Genomic DNA, 15,774 nt, shown 5'->3' with positions numbered 1-15,774 from the left:
AGAAACAATTCCGTCTTTCCTATCTCACTATTAGACCCTATCCATATAGCATCCGATCGCTACCTAGTAACACATGCGTCAGCACGCATATACCTGCAACCAACTCACAGAAGCAAAACATTTTTTTGCGGATTTAATACGGAATAGAGAAGGTATAAATAAAAAAGTAACCAAGGACAGAGGTCAAGCACCGTTCACTTCCGTGTCGCACCGCTTACGCTAGGATGTAACATTCAACGATCCCGTCAGTAATTTCATCAGGAGTTAAAACACAAGTACTTACAAGATACGCGTAAAAAAACCAATACAAGAAAAAGAGTGCTCTCGTAAACGGCGACGCCAACACGTAATCACATCAGTAGAGAGGACGCAGGTAACGGACGCATGCAAGCTATGTTCGGGTGCGCTACCGAAGTGTGTTGTGCTGTGGAGTACCAAAATTGTTCGGTGATGTTTTGATCGCGGTGTTGCGACGGATGATGCTTCATAAAACGGCTGTCCAGCGTTCGTATTTTGGCCCGCGAGTAAACATCGAAACATAATTATTCGATTTTTGCTCATTTCCATCAGGGATGCCGGAAAACGATGGTAAATCCCATAGGGAGTATAATATCAACCAGGGTGGGCTCTATCAATTCGAGTTAGAGTAATGATTTTATCAATTACTGAAATTGTCCTTCCCTTTCGATTAGATGTTAACATTATTCAATGAGAATCGTAATCTCGATACTTCATTTGAACCGGGGAAGCGTTAAAACCTCGATTGGTCGCATTACAGCGTACCAAACATGTAGCATAAAGTTGTGCGATACGGCAGAAAATATCACCAAGGCCCACAGATTTTTACAGGTAAATTCACAAGACTCTGAGGACCAATAACTTTGCCACATCACATCCAACAGTGTTTATGATTCCTTACAAACGAAGCAACTACAAAGGTAAAGGCAGTGGGGGCGCGTGACCCCTATGAAGCGTGGGCGATATCAAAAAAAGTAACAGGCTCCAGTGTCAACATAATAAATAACAGAGGGAGCGACACATAGCAAGTAGACGCGCGGCAGTGTTCCCGGCGTACACCGCGGCGCGTCTAATCATAGACTGCTAACACAACAAGCGAAACACATCATCCACTGCAGACACATACTGCGGAAGATGATAACGGTAACGGGCATTCCATTTCGACATGATTACGCCAGACGACAAAAGTCCGGCACTGATAATACTGCTTCAAAATTTCAAACACAATCGAGCTTCGGTCCGAAAGCCAAAAAGGAAATTTCACGAGTTTTTATTGTGGCATTGCAACCCTCGATAACACAGGACATACCTCAAAAGCCATACCACCAAAGCAGGGGTTGAGTTGATTCGATTTCACACTAAAGACATCATATATTCCATGACGAGAGCTGAATGCGTGGGGAATGCAGAATTTCGGCATTTTCAACCCAAAACGACACGATTTTATTGATGACAGAGGAAAAAATACAAGGTGCAAGTCGGTAAACAGTAAAAAAAAACGACAACTCTCACAAACACCGACTCAAAAGTAGAAGTAGTCTGGAATAAAGTAGAAAACTTTCGACCTAACGGTAAGAAACTGAAGCACGACAAGACGACTTCAACGGGATTTTCGGGGGTGGGGCGGCCTACAAAACGATAATCCGACCAATCGAAAAGCGGTAGCAAAAGGTGTAAAAATAGACGATTCTTCGGAAATGTTGGCAAATTGTCGTTATCTATCAAACGTTATCACTTGGCACTGGGAAGAAAAATCACGACGACAAAGGCATAGATTTTCACTTGACTCGTAATTCGCGTTCTGGATTGCGAAAAGCACACAGAATAACGTCTTCAAATTGAATCAAACCCGAATATTTTCGGCCGACAACTACCCCTGACGAGTGTCAGCCGATAATATCCGGGTTTATTTCAATAAGAATATACTATTCAATTGTATACTGAGGTTCTGCACCTCCAAGTGTAACAAAAACATGGCGCTATCGCCCGAATAAAGCAGTTCCCACTGCGACACAAGAACACTTTTTTTCATCCTGGTTCGCCATAAATTTCGGAATGATCCCAAATAGCGCCGGCCGACTCTATTTACAGCGTATTGCAAAAACCATTTTGTGTACCTCAGCAGAGTTCAAAGGCCGTGCTCGCGGCACAAGGACTCCGGATCTGGTCCGTCGCGAAGAAGCCGCGCTACCTAAGGCAGTGAGAAAGAAGTACGCTAGCAGGGCCGCGTTACATCTGGTTGGACGTGCCCGTGTTGTAGACGGAATCCATTGAAGACGGCAGTACTGAATTGGGCCCCAGTCCCGAAGGCATGGGGTTAGGGTTACCCGCGTGCTCCATGTACCTGGCTTGGGCTTCGTTGGCCGGGCTGGGGTAGTGACCCGCCGCGTTCGCAGAGTGCATGTCTGAATAGAACAGGCGGAGATGAGAATTGCATTTTGTACTGTTGTTGCAAGAGGGGGTCCAGCTCAGTGGTTCTTAACCTTTAATACAGTGGTTCACAACCTTTTACCACTCATCGCCCAGCAAATATTGGGAACCAAAAAATGGGCATACAAACCAGGGTTGTAATGACTCTAGTCACGATTTTCTGACGATCGACTTGGACTCGAGTCGTTGGGCATGACTCGAACAAAGTCATATGACGCAAGACTCAGACGGCCAAGACCGACATTTCATTGTAATTTCGAAGAACGGTTAAGTAACCACCCCATTGGCCTTTCGTCTATTGGTACTGGTACTTGAAAATGAGACCAGAAACTGCTAAAAGTGAGGAAAATTAGTCTATTATAAATGCGAACCATTCGACATCACCAAACAGAATTATAAAAAGTGGGTTTAACAAGACTTGAACTGGAAACTGAGCAGCCAATACAATGACTTGGACTCGAGTCATAATACCATGACTCGGACTCGACCCTCTGCTCGATGACTTGGACTTAACTCGGTGGTGAATTGAAAATGACTCGACTTGACTCGAGTCAAAACTATAAAAGTGAGATTGAATTGTGACTTGGTCACAACCCTGATACAAACTGTAATCACCGGCGAGTTGACTAAAAAAAAGGTCAACTTTTTGGCTCGACCTCGAAACTTCACTTTCACAACTAAATTTTCGTGAGTTGACTATAAAAAAAAGGCTATTTCTCAACTTGACACGATATAGCCGTCTTAACAGGCCATCGCACCCTATCGCCCTAGACCGCCAAATCGCCAAGTTGGGAACCACTGCTTTAATAACCTGGTGGGAACACATACCGTGATGTAAATGCTGGTACGGCACGATAGCATCACTCATGCCCATCTGGTTCGAGTGGTGGTAGGGATGCTGGGACGCGTCCGTGACAAATACGTGGTTCATGGGACCGTTGCTCCTGGGCCTTTTAGACATGGCGCTGGCCGAAGCCGGATAGGCAGTCGCGGGCTGCATGGACGCCTGGCTCTTGTCTTCCTCGCGTCGTTTCATGCAGGCTGCTTTCGGGTTGAGGTTGCGGCCTAAAACGAGATTTTAATAATATCATCATATTGTAATGAGCCCGAATATTATCGGCTGACACTCGCCAGGGGCAACGGCTTGTCAGCAACTAGTCGAGAATTGAAAAGAACTTAGTGAATCCAGCCGTATCACCTAATATATGCAGGGTTGTAACCAAGTCGCAAGGCTCTCCGAGTCACAAGTCAATCCCACTTTTATAGTTTTGACTCGAGTCATTTTGAATGCACCACCGAGTCAAGTCCGAGTCCAAATCAGCCAGGATCGAGTCTGAGTCATGGTATTATGACGCGACTCAGAGTCCAAGTCATTGTGTTGACTGCTCAGTTTCCAGTTAAAGTCTTACTAAACCCACATTTTAGAACTCTGTTTGGTGATATCGAATAGTTCGCATTTTCAAGTACCAGTATCAATAGCCGAAATCCCAACAGTGAGGTTACTTTACTATTCTCTGAAATTACAATGCGAAATGTCGGTCTTGCCTGTCCGAGTCTTGAGTCATGTGACTTGGTTTGAGTCAATACACAGATTGACTCGAGTCGAGTCCTTAGAAAATCGTGTAGCGTCATATTAGCAGGGTTGTAATGATTCGAGTCATGACTCGACTCGAGTCGCTACATACAACCCTGCTAATATGACGCTATAGGGATGAAAATTTAAATCAACGATGTGAACAGATGGCTTAAGCTCAATGCACTAATTTTCCATCACACAAACCCTTGGAGGCAGGTTGATGTACTTTGATAAAAGTTGAATTCAAGGCACTGTTTACATGTAATTATTATGAAAGCGATGCATCGATATTTCAGCTATAAATTCGAAAATGAATGTTTCACTCAATATGAGCATCAATTGTGGTGATATACGGCATACATATGTATTCCGGTTAGAGATAGGTCAGGATAAAGATTAACGGGGTTGCAAACTCACTCTTCACTTCCATCTCCAGCCCGAGTATGACGTCCACGGCGTGATGCAGTATCGTGAGCTTAGTCTGCGGCTTGTCGGTGTTGGTGTGCAGCTGAACCATCTTGCCCAGCTCCTTAAACGCCTCGTTGATGTCCTTGACCCGCAACCTCTCGCGGGCGTTGTTGGCCATCCTCCTCTCGCGCTCGCGCTTCTCGCGTTCCTCCGCGGACAGGTTGTCGTCCTCGGGACGCGGCTCCTCTTCGCGAATCGCGCTGCTAAAAAGGTAAAGGGTCACATGAGAATAGTAATACAAATATTAATACTTTTATTATAAGTTTATAGAGAAATAGCTCGTTCGTGGTACAGAACTTGAATATAGCTTTCATCTATTGAAGTAGAATATTTATTGAAATCGAAGACATTGCGTGAGGCAGATCTTTGTTTCATCTAAAAGTGTTGGAGTCTACCATTATTCAATTAACCAAACCATATTTCTCATTAGCTTGTTTTGTTTCACGTTAGCAACTGTTTATTTACAAATTGTGCTACTATAGTACCGTATACTTCAATGTTTGTTATTACCAACGTTAAAATGCAAATATCTCGGTCTGTAATTCTGATTGTTGCATCATACTTTGCCTTTTTGGTTTGCTTTAAAATCTGTTTACATCCCTTTAGTGTGCCGTTAACTCTTGAAAAGAGGCACCCGAAATGTCTTCTAGTTCAACGAATATTCTAGGCCTACTACAATGGATGTTATGTTGAAAGTCCATAGATCGTCGTACATAGCAAAAGGTAAAGTAGTCACACTTAGTTTAAAGGGTAAGCGACGTAACATCAAACCTATTTCGTCTTGCTTCTTTTCCGCCCTTGACTTTCCCTCGACTTGTTGAAGCCGCCTGCAAACAGAAGGATCGCCCGTCAGAATACTAGCATAAAAGCAACTGGGTTGAAAAAAACTGTCAGAGCATATGAACACATATCACAGAGCGCAATGAAATGAGTGTGGTGAAAAATACTGCATCATTATCATCATTGCGATGGATAACTGTCCCTGTCATCAAGTTCTTTCCAAATAATTCATATTGTTACGCACAATGATGGGACTGATAATCAGGTATTAATTCTTATGATCTGAGCACCAAAATGACACGAACTTTGCCACTAAAAGTTGATTTATGAAGGAGAATTATGGTTTCCATACTATATCCCACTGAGGAAGGCTGCAAACCTCCGTCGGTAGTATCACACATTGGCAGCATACAAAACATGCAGCACGAAAATACGCACGTTAGTGTAAATGACATATCTGTCAAGTTGTGATCATCCTGCAGTGCGATGAAATAACTTTTCACATGACGCATACTGTTACGAAGTCACGATGAGCGATAATCGAATACTCTAGTAAAAGCCTTGGAATAGTCTAGAGCAGTGGTTCCCAACCTTTTTCGACCCATCGCCCCCTTTTCAAGGTCAACATCGATCATCGCCCCCCAAATTTTGTGCACCGATAATTGGGCATACAGGCTGTAATCACCGGCGGGTTGACTAAAAAAAAAAAAAAAAAAAAGGTCATCTTTCTCTGCTCAGAGCTGAAAATAACGTTTTTTCTCTCCGAATGGCTAGGTGGATGACTAAAAAAAAAAAAAAAAAAAAAAAAAAAAAAAGGTCAGCCGTTTTGACGCGTCATCGCCCCCCTAACGCCCCCTTCGCTATTTTCGCCCCCCGTCGCCCCCTTCGTCCATTTTCGCCCCCCTATCGCCCCCTTCGTAATTTTCGCCCCCCTAGATCGCCAAATCGCCCCCTGGGGGGCGATATCGCCCACGTTGGGAACCACTGGTCTAGAGGTCGATCGATTATTATCGAGGCCGATATTTGGAACTTTCCCGATGTTTTTTATCAAAAATAGTTTAAAATATTGAAAATTCAATGCTCCATGTTCTCGATCTCAAGAAATCGGCGACGCAAAGGGCGACACGTGCAAGACAAATTTAACTGGGTGATTATGCAGAGAATCTGTGCTTCCTGCATTACAATCTATCTCTACTGGAATGATCTGCGATTCCATGCCACTTTTTGCTTTTTGGGTTAACCCTAATTTCAAGGAATGTGCACAATTCAGTATTGATTCTTTTCAATTTCAGCTTTCTGTGGCATGTACAAGTGCCATCTTGCTTAATATATAAGATTTTTGGCGAAATGGGTCTCTGCTCCTTCCGAAATAATATCTGACCATTATTGGTTATCGTACTTGTGAGGGCGTCGATAATCGGTACCTGTCTGCAAAAATCAATATCGGGCAACCTCTACTCTATTCATTATTGGATTCATGTTTGATAATACTACAAAGAGCTCATCTGCGGAGAGTAAAAAAAAATCGACACCTACCTCAGCCTGTACTTTGGCGCCTTTCCCCGATTCCTTCGGTTCGGATTTCAGCGAATTTGTCGAAGACTTTCTGGAGGCCGACTGCGACGGCCTGTGTTCCTTGGCCGCGGCACCGGTACTGCTGGAAACGGCGGGGCTGCTCGACGAAACCTCCGGGACGGACAGTGCCGCGCTCGGGTTGTATGAACTGGGGTGAGGCGACATCAGGTCGGACTGGCCGAGATTTGGAACGCTACCGGGGTCCGACGGGGTGACCTAAAAGCAGAGGCAGTAATAATCAATGTTGGTACTCAGACTACTCACATAAAAGCAAAAGTAACATCATAAGTTGGGCTTGGTAAGATGATGCCACTTAATCAGACTTCGCAAAAACAAAATTGCTAACACTACATTGTAGGCCAACTCTTATGACAGTTTTTCTTAACCGGGGGTCCACGAAACCTCCAAATTTACAAAATGGTTGATAGCCTAATTTGCATTTTTTTAATTAGAGAAATCACGAGACAGTTTTGATTCATATCTGCTAAAACTTCAGAACTGACAAACAGAAGAATGACCGTCTGAGATGAAATATTCCACCGTGCAAACTCATTACAATAGCCAAATTGCCAATAGCCTACTGATACAAACATATTGCCGTTTGCAGATGATTTGTTTTGGAAAAAAATCTGTTTCTCCTGTGATATACATAACCACTATTCCAGAATAACTTCAAAATGAGCTGCTAGATAGAAATGACTAGGCTGTACGTTATATATACATTAAAAATATGTTTCCCGATTTTCGTGCTTTGTTGCGACCATATCAAATCGATGGCGCGTATTTTAAAGATACAACAGCGTATTTAAAGAATTGCAGCTACAGAATTCACTAGTAAAAGTCTTCCCAATTCGTACACATATAGTATGATGTTATTTTCAAGAAAAGTCATATTTTTGCTGTTAATCACAGGCCGACAGTTTATGTTTGCACAATACAGACGACGGTTGCACGGTAATTGAGCTAAATTTGAACTATAACTTGGGCGGGAGGGTCCATGAAGACAAAAAAAATTGAGAACCATTGTCATCAAATTGCTACTTCATTTGGAAGGCTCATATATTCATTATTCATCCATCACAAAGTGCACGTTTCTGTGATAGCCGGTATACCGATATGTTTCCGAAAACGCCATAAGGTGGCGGCAACCCGCTTTATCTTCATCGGCACTTCGATTGCATTTGTATTATTACAATTATATCAAAAATAGACATCTCTTTAATCATTGCATTTACATCAGTTAGGGCATGTAAAAAATCCACAACTCTCCAATCAAACTCTCTAGCATAACCCCAAATTTGTACAGACAAAAACAAGCATCGGACACTCATAATAACAACATCACGTCCCCCATCTCATCAACAATTGATGAGGAGCTTAAACCCATAACGCGCAATAACCGACTAGAAAGTCTATCAGGACCGAACACTCGAAAAATCCTTGACATGAGCGGCATGAAAATATTCCGCGGAGATGAGAGCACTTGAAACCGAATATTGCCAGCCCGTTACTCACCCAGCAGAGAGGATTTCTCGGGTAGTAAGGCCACAATTGACTCATACACCACATAGCTAATGAGCTGACTGAAGAAGTATAATGGATGATAATAAACCGATTCACAATCTGGAACTGGTAGATATCTTGAAATAACTGTGATCATTGAATATGACTGTAAGAGGACCAAAAATTATCATTTTGTCCTGTCTATCTTGAAGAAAGCATATTTTTCTTGAAGACAGAATATTTATAATCTCATAATCAATATTTGACATTGCAATACATAAAGGGACATACCGAACTAAAATAGGTCAAACTTCTTGCCTACAGCTACAAAATTATGCTCAAAGCGAAAAAATCCCATTTATAATCGTTTATTTTATGATGGCACTCAATTTCCCTGAGAAAGGAATAATTGTGATCTCAAATTAGTCGATATTTGAAAATACTGACATATAAATATAAAAATTTCTTTTTTACAGTCCAAAAAATCCGGCTCGAAGTATGAAACCCCTCAATAATCGACTATTTTATCATGACCCTCTGTTCCTCTCCATCTTGAAACAACTCAAAACATTTAGAAATTAAAGAAAGCCAACAAATTTACAAAGCCAGAACGGTACGAAATCAACAGATCAACATAGCAAAGCTTTGCAGACTGTAATGACAAAAGATCGGCCGCAGTCCGACTATATATCAGGGCCGCCTAAGATGTCATAACTCCTTGGCATTGTTTTACCATCTGACATTCAAGGACAAAAATTGACACTTGGGCAAACAAATCAAATGAAAAAAAGGGCACTCGTCACTAGGGCTGCGCTAAATAAAATACATGGTGGACTCGTTTGCGAGTCAAGTATTTGAGCACCGCCTATACTATGATGTCATACCGGTAATAATGACTTTAAAAAGTTCAAATATGCATGTTTTTTCATGGCTGACAATCATGCATTGTAAGAGTCAATCTCTACTTGACAGAAATAGGTTTGCTACGAATGTTCGTCGCATTGTGTGATTTATTGATGCTGATATAACACTATCGAAGGTTTTGAGGCCTCAATTGTGGAAATCAAGTATTCAAACTATATCTTCCATTGTTAAGATACAAAACTTAATCTGCCACTGAGAAAAAGTAGTACTTTATTACTGACCACTGTAACGTTGTAAATATCCACTCAAATATAAGTATAAGTAGCTATTTTTAAGTAAAAAAGTAAGTATTCCAGGCCTGTTTTTGCTTAAAATTTGTAAACTGTCACGGACAACGCGATACTTACAAGGTTTTGGTTGCTCGACATGCTGTGCATTGTAGATCCGGGCGAGTCCCACCCCAGCACGCCCCCGCCGTTTCCGTTGACCGAAGGGTGGCTGTAACTCGACGTGGGCCTGGGTTGGGCGTAATCCCCGGCCGTGGCGTGCTGGTTCATCACCTCCATCGCCTCATCCAAGGCAATATTCTGCGTTGTAACAATCACAATTACCATCGATTCCCGTCAATATTTCATAACAGATCATCAAAGGGGGAAGTTATCAATCATAAAGGAAACAATATCCCAAGACAACAAGGCTCGGAATAGGCTTGTAGTAATCGGATACCTGCTTCAATGCCACACCGCTTCTGTCGAGGAAAAGCCTTGCAATGGCAACAATGTTACAATAAACAGCGACGGCCAGACAATACAAACGGTACGCTCGAATACATTCAAGGACACGTTCGTCTCAATTACATTACACAGGAATGCGGTGAAAAAATGGACAGTCCCTAAATAAAAATCTGCATAATCAATCCCAAAGTGGAATATACTAGATCGAATCGTTCACTAAGTAGGCTACACAAGTACATTACATTGAAATCGGGGAAAAAATGTAAACATTCAATGAAGTTTTAATGCTGGAAATCAACTTTGTAAATCATGCATGCAAGTAATCGGTCCCATACTTCAACCATTGTCATGCAAATTACGATTTCAGAACAGTTATTTATTAGCAGAGTTCAAAAACGAATGATCGACTAGGAACTAGCGGCCGAACGCTTGAATATATATTATTATACCGGGTATGAAGTCATATTCCTACACTACACATATTTTTTGCAAGCTAGATTGAAATTTCCAAGTCGATATATCACCGGAAACCTGAATTATCGCTGCCGATTTCAAACTTTCACATATCAGAAACTCAAATTACAACCCACCAATTTAGGATCATCGCAAATTGTCATTGGCGGTATACTGACCCTACTATCAACGAACCTACAACAACATCAAAGCTACAAATTGGCACCACTCCAAAGCTTACAAGCCGGATATTTAATAACAAACAGATTAGTAATTACAGTCCAGGCAGCAGGATGAAAGAGAAATTAAGCACAGCATCCCGGGGTTAGGAAATTATTGTTTGCGTTATTCTCAAAGCAAGCATTGGTTATCGAGCCGGTTGAGCCGCTGGTAGATCTACCTGTTGAGGCGGGCCAGACGAAGACTGGTGAGTGTAGCGGGGCCGTAACGGGCCCTGGCCCGCGCTATTGGAATGTGTATGTGCCGTTGGCATGCTCTGCTGTCTTCTCGCAGGCACCTTACGCTGTGCACAAATTGTCCCCATAAAAAAACCCGCATAGTCGAATACATTTCAAATCGATAACCGAACACCAATAATTACGCCCCGACAACACAAAAATAGCCGTTAATAAGAACAATGTGAGATATCGGGACTCACCGATACTAGACTGTGTGGTGCTTGATAAGGTTGATTGCTTTGCGACCACGGCTGGCCTGGCATTGGGGACGGTATTGGTGTGGCAGGACTGGACTGAAAACCCTGTTCGTGTGAATATACCTAAAAATAAAGATATATATTATTATCATATTATTCCAAGCTGGTGACGTCATATTTTGTGATACGATTGACGAGTGTCAGCCGGAAATATTCGGCTTCATTCAATATGAATATACTATTCAATTGTATATTGAAGTTCTGTACCTCCAAGAAGCTCTTTGTTTATTATTAACACTTGTAATCAGACTAATATGAGCAAGATGGCGGTCATCTAATCATAATTTTCATCTAATTTCTAGTTTAACTTCTAGTTTGACTTTTTGTTTGTACGAACTATTTTGAAAAAACTGGGTAGTTATAATACTAATTTCAATGTAACTAGGCGAAGCTGGAAAGTTTCTAGCTGTCTAGAATGATTTGAAGAATTCAATCGATTACAAATATAACTCCCGTTTTTGTTGTCGTAAAAGCAAAACACATACACACCTGAGGAGATGGGTTCCCGTGGGGCGCTTCCGGGTACCTCATCGCTACCATATGGGGTGAAATATGCTGCGGCGATAGAGGATTGTACCCCTGAAAGACACACAAAAGCGCATGACATCATCTCGCAATAAAGTAGGACACCGACGGAAAATAAAGGAAACAATAATCCATCAAATGCCGCATTAAATCTTCTTCCAAATCAAAGTAGCCCATTTGACTTCCCATTATAGAACAAAGATTGGCCTACTTAGTACTTACCATTCTATCATTTTGTAAGCTATACTGTGAGGGGTGTGCTTGCATTTCATTTCCATAATGTGGTTGATCTGGAATAAAAGCAACATTCATTCACATTCCTATACGATGGCAATAGATTTGAATAGTGCTCAATCAGAAAATAATGCATATTGTTGTACAGCTATCCCTGTGATTTTGATAGCAATCAAGTCAAGAATATACATAAAATCACTACCTGGTCGAAATGGGTGGAATTCGTCACTACCTGCAGGTGAAAAGGTCCCTCTTAACCTCTTGCCGCCTGCAAAAATGAATATCAATGTGAAACTCGAGCATACATCTTGACAAGTTCACCGATAAATCAATACAGTTTCGTCTACAAGAAATATATGACACACTAATCCATACTTTCAAAATCCTTTACCAAAATTACATATAAATTGTCATAACACATTCTAGATTACACGCAGTGACCAGCTTGATAAATCACTATACTGGCACTTTGTTTTCTGCCCAAAAACCACAAGGTCTATTATATCACGCTTCCGAAATGTTTATCACACGAATGACACGAAAATAGAAATGTAACACTGACACTGAGAATTCATGTAGCGATTCCTATAACCTCATCACACTCTTTCGGAAATGCCTAGCATTATTCCGACAGGTATTGATCAAATCACAAGTCCCATGAGAGAAGTGAATATAATAGTGGCTGCTTCATAAAATTGATAGCCGAGTCAAGTTGCTAAAATAAGATCTCAACTGTTTTTAGTCGGAGTCAGTTCCATCATGGAAGCCATGTTTTAATGAATCGGTAGTGATTTGACAGTAATAGTTGTGTCAATGAATTATAATGTAAATTACAACTTATAATGCGTTTGGCGCAGAGGTCTGCAATGACCTCACCGGGTGCATTAAAGGCTGCCTTAATGAACAGGAAACTAGCTGATTAGATCAATTAAAAAGCTTGGTGTTAGAGGATCCAGAGTACCTTTTCAATACCTTCAAGCCTACTCATTATACCTGGCGCTTCCTAAAATTAATCTTTCAAAACAGTGAATCATCAATCAACACAATTTTACTTGAAGAAAAAAAAAATGCTGCCATGTACTCGGACTTGTAAACATTACATCCTCATTGCATATCGACAGACTCAAGTATCTTGCCACATCAGCTACATTAAGGATGAGCTGATTAGTTAATTAAAAACCGTGACACCTGTTATTCAGAAGTCCAAATTACAATATGCCAGTTGGTGTTGGAGGCCGCCAATGGAGCCATATTTATATGGAAAACAAGGTAGAAAACTATACATGATATCATCAACCTGAATTCAATTGTTACCGCTCGACTGTCTGATTGCCAAAATTGAGAAGCGGTAAATATCTGATTCAGTGAACAATCACCAAATACGCACCTTATTTTTTATTGAAATAGATAGACTCGACCACTTAAAAAGTCATGTTTTTGCGACCTTATTTCAGTCATTCATCGCGAGTGGGAAGCGAAACGAAATGATGAGCATTAGCAGGCGACATAATCTGCCGAACTGGAGTGGAGTTTCAATGAGAATGGTGTCGAAAGGATTACAAGTTACATTGTACGCAACGCAAAATTGTTAACAATACAGAAAGTTTTTATTCATAAAATTGTCTCGATCACAGTGGCAACGAAGCTCATTTTCTCACGAGCCAAGAAACCATAATAGCTAACATGGATAAGTCTCGCGTAACGAATGTACCGAAGGTACAGAAGATCAATGCTGTGCGAGCGTGATTGTTTCATTGGGCACTCTTGCTTTGTGGCCTTCGCCAAAAATTTATGCATCTTTTACATGACTGCAAAGACTATAATGCCAGTTTTACGTCACATTAAATATCACTTGGTATTTTTTCGACCGTACCTATTTCATTGCACTTTGTAACAACGCTTCGAGTCGGTCTCACGACTTGATAGATATGTCATTTCCACTGACATGCATGCGTAACTTTGTATAACATGTTTTTTAAGCTACACTGCAATACGACCAAGTGAAGCTTACAACCTTCTATAGTGGAATATTGTGTCAAATTCAAAACTATGATTTTTGTTGATGAATTCAACTCGCAAATATCATCTCGCACTACTAGTTAAACCTAGTTATTACTACCGTCTTTGAAACAGGATATTTTGAAATACCGTACACTTGCATGGGCGCATCTCGGAGCAGAAAACCATCTTACCTCCGTGACCTTGGTCTGTGAGTGGTCGCTTCGGCGGTTGGTATGGATTATTGTTGTTGTTTGTATTGCTGGGCGACAAGCTGGAACGCCTTTGCTGGATTTCACGATGCATCATCATGGTCTGATGTGGAAATGGTTCGTAAATTTGGGTAGACGCCATAACACGTAATTGCTAATCGAATACTACAAGCCAGGCTGTCCACACCAACAGACCATGGCGTTGAACTTATACTGCAATGAAAGCGGAAAACCAGAATGTGAACATGTCATACGTGTACGAACAAAACCAATCCTTCGCACTTGCTAAAATTTTCCATATACAGCACACCTATTATTATGAGCTGTTGTATCCAACTAAAAATATTCTAGCACAAAAACTTAAGAGGGCAAAATCTTGGCAAAACATAGCGACATTCTCCCGTAGGCCTAGATAGGATAACTCCGTGGTCTCAAATTCACGAGATTAATCAGTGCAATTTTTAGTAAATATACAATTGAAAAGAGACTCTTGAAGGTATAAACTTCATTTGACAATGGAATAGTATATTCATATTGAAATAAAGTCGAATATTCTCGGCTGACACTAGCCAGCAGGTAGTAGAGAATTGGAAGAAACATTACATTGTATATCAACAACCGTATAACCAAATATTCAATCGTGCAATTGTGTTGTATACACACGTATTGAAATAAACTCGAATATTCTTGGCCGATACTCGCCAGAGGTAATCGTCAGCGGCTAGCAGAGAATTGGAAAGAACATTGTATATCAACGAATCAATTTAGGTTTATTTCAACATGAATAAACTATTCTTTTGTATTTTCAAGTTCTGAAGTTCCAATAGTCTTCTTAGGGACATCAATCACAAATTGATTGATTCGAAAAATCATAAATCCAACTACCGATGGAGTGAAGAATAACTTTCTCTGTGGTACCACAATATAATGGGTACAAAAATTGCCATCAATGTGGACACGCTATCTTGACTTTGATTGAATACGTCCCTGAAACCATACTACTCTGGTACAAGAAATATCCCGAACATTCCTTTACGATTTCAAAAAGCGAGCATCAATAGTGGAACATACAGCAAATTGAATGAACGGCCGAACAGAAATGACATTTGTGGACATCAATCAAGAACTCAATTGTCCGGTGTACACCGTTAAATATGACCAAATAAATATTGATACCAGCCATCATATTGTTGACACTGAAGTGGAGAAAGTATCTCCATCTCGGCTTTCCATTGATAAGTCGCATTGCATAGAGAATACATACTGACGCGCAAGGGTCATTATCAATACCTAGTCGAAGTCAGAGAGGGCCGTCACGTTACATTGTTAAGGGTCGTGCAACACGGAATAAACACAGAGCGCGGAATCCATCACAGTGCGTCACTGTCATAATAGTTCAGAAACGGGTGACTTTTTATAGGCGATTGAAGACGCGCTCCATAGCACAGCGTGTAACCTATTTCTCGAATTCCTAGTTTTGAAACTACGCGATTACGAACGGGTATAATATCTAGTCTGTTACATCATAGTCGCCGATAATACTCTACCTTTGTCGCGCTATAAGAACTAACATCTGATCTGCAGATGAAAAACTGCCTCTCTCCAACTATTAAATACACAAGGCTACAGATCTGAATGCCAAACTGTACTACTACGAATTTAGAAGACGATTACCCACTAGCGCACACG

The 15,774-nt window shown here is 41.1% G+C and overlaps 1 protein-coding gene across 4 annotated transcripts in view; it reads right to left on the bottom strand.

Annotated features, from left to right (window-relative positions):
* Window positions 1-104: 104 nt before the first annotated feature.
* The window catches only part of LOC145458014 (uncharacterized), a 61,434-nt gene continuing 45,764 nt past the window's right edge, over window positions 105-15,774 (bottom strand). For 2 of the 4 annotated variants that reach the window (XM_080336311.1, XM_080336314.1), the window contains 12 exons: window positions 14,068-14,188; window positions 12,078-12,143; window positions 11,864-11,931; window positions 11,606-11,695; window positions 11,060-11,179; window positions 10,802-10,924; window positions 9,622-9,801; window positions 6,809-7,063; window positions 5,264-5,319; window positions 4,442-4,695; window positions 3,277-3,513; window positions 105-2,423 (listed from right to left, as the gene is read on the bottom strand). In XM_080336311.1, coding sequence (XP_080192437.1) covers window positions 2,248-2,423; window positions 3,277-3,513; window positions 4,442-4,695; window positions 5,264-5,319; window positions 6,809-7,063; window positions 9,622-9,801; window positions 10,802-10,924; window positions 11,060-11,179; window positions 11,606-11,695; window positions 11,864-11,931; window positions 12,078-12,143; window positions 14,068-14,188 — 1,746 coding nt within the window. In that variant the 3' untranslated portion in view covers window positions 105-2,247. The remainder of the gene's footprint in view (window positions 2,424-3,276; window positions 3,514-4,441; window positions 4,696-5,263; window positions 5,320-6,808; window positions 7,064-9,621; window positions 9,802-10,801; window positions 10,925-11,059; window positions 11,180-11,605; window positions 11,696-11,863; window positions 11,932-12,077; window positions 12,144-14,067; window positions 14,189-15,774) is intronic. The other 2 variants (XM_080336312.1, XM_080336313.1) reach the window with 2 other exon arrangements.

Source organism: Botryllus schlosseri, chromosome 15 (assembly GCF_051294905.1).
Source record: "Botryllus schlosseri isolate E-star chromosome 15, Bs_hap1, whole genome shotgun sequence".
Taxonomy (NCBI): domain Eukaryota; kingdom Metazoa; phylum Chordata; class Ascidiacea; order Stolidobranchia; family Styelidae; genus Botryllus; species Botryllus schlosseri.
This window is presented reverse-complemented; position numbering and strand designations above follow the sequence as displayed.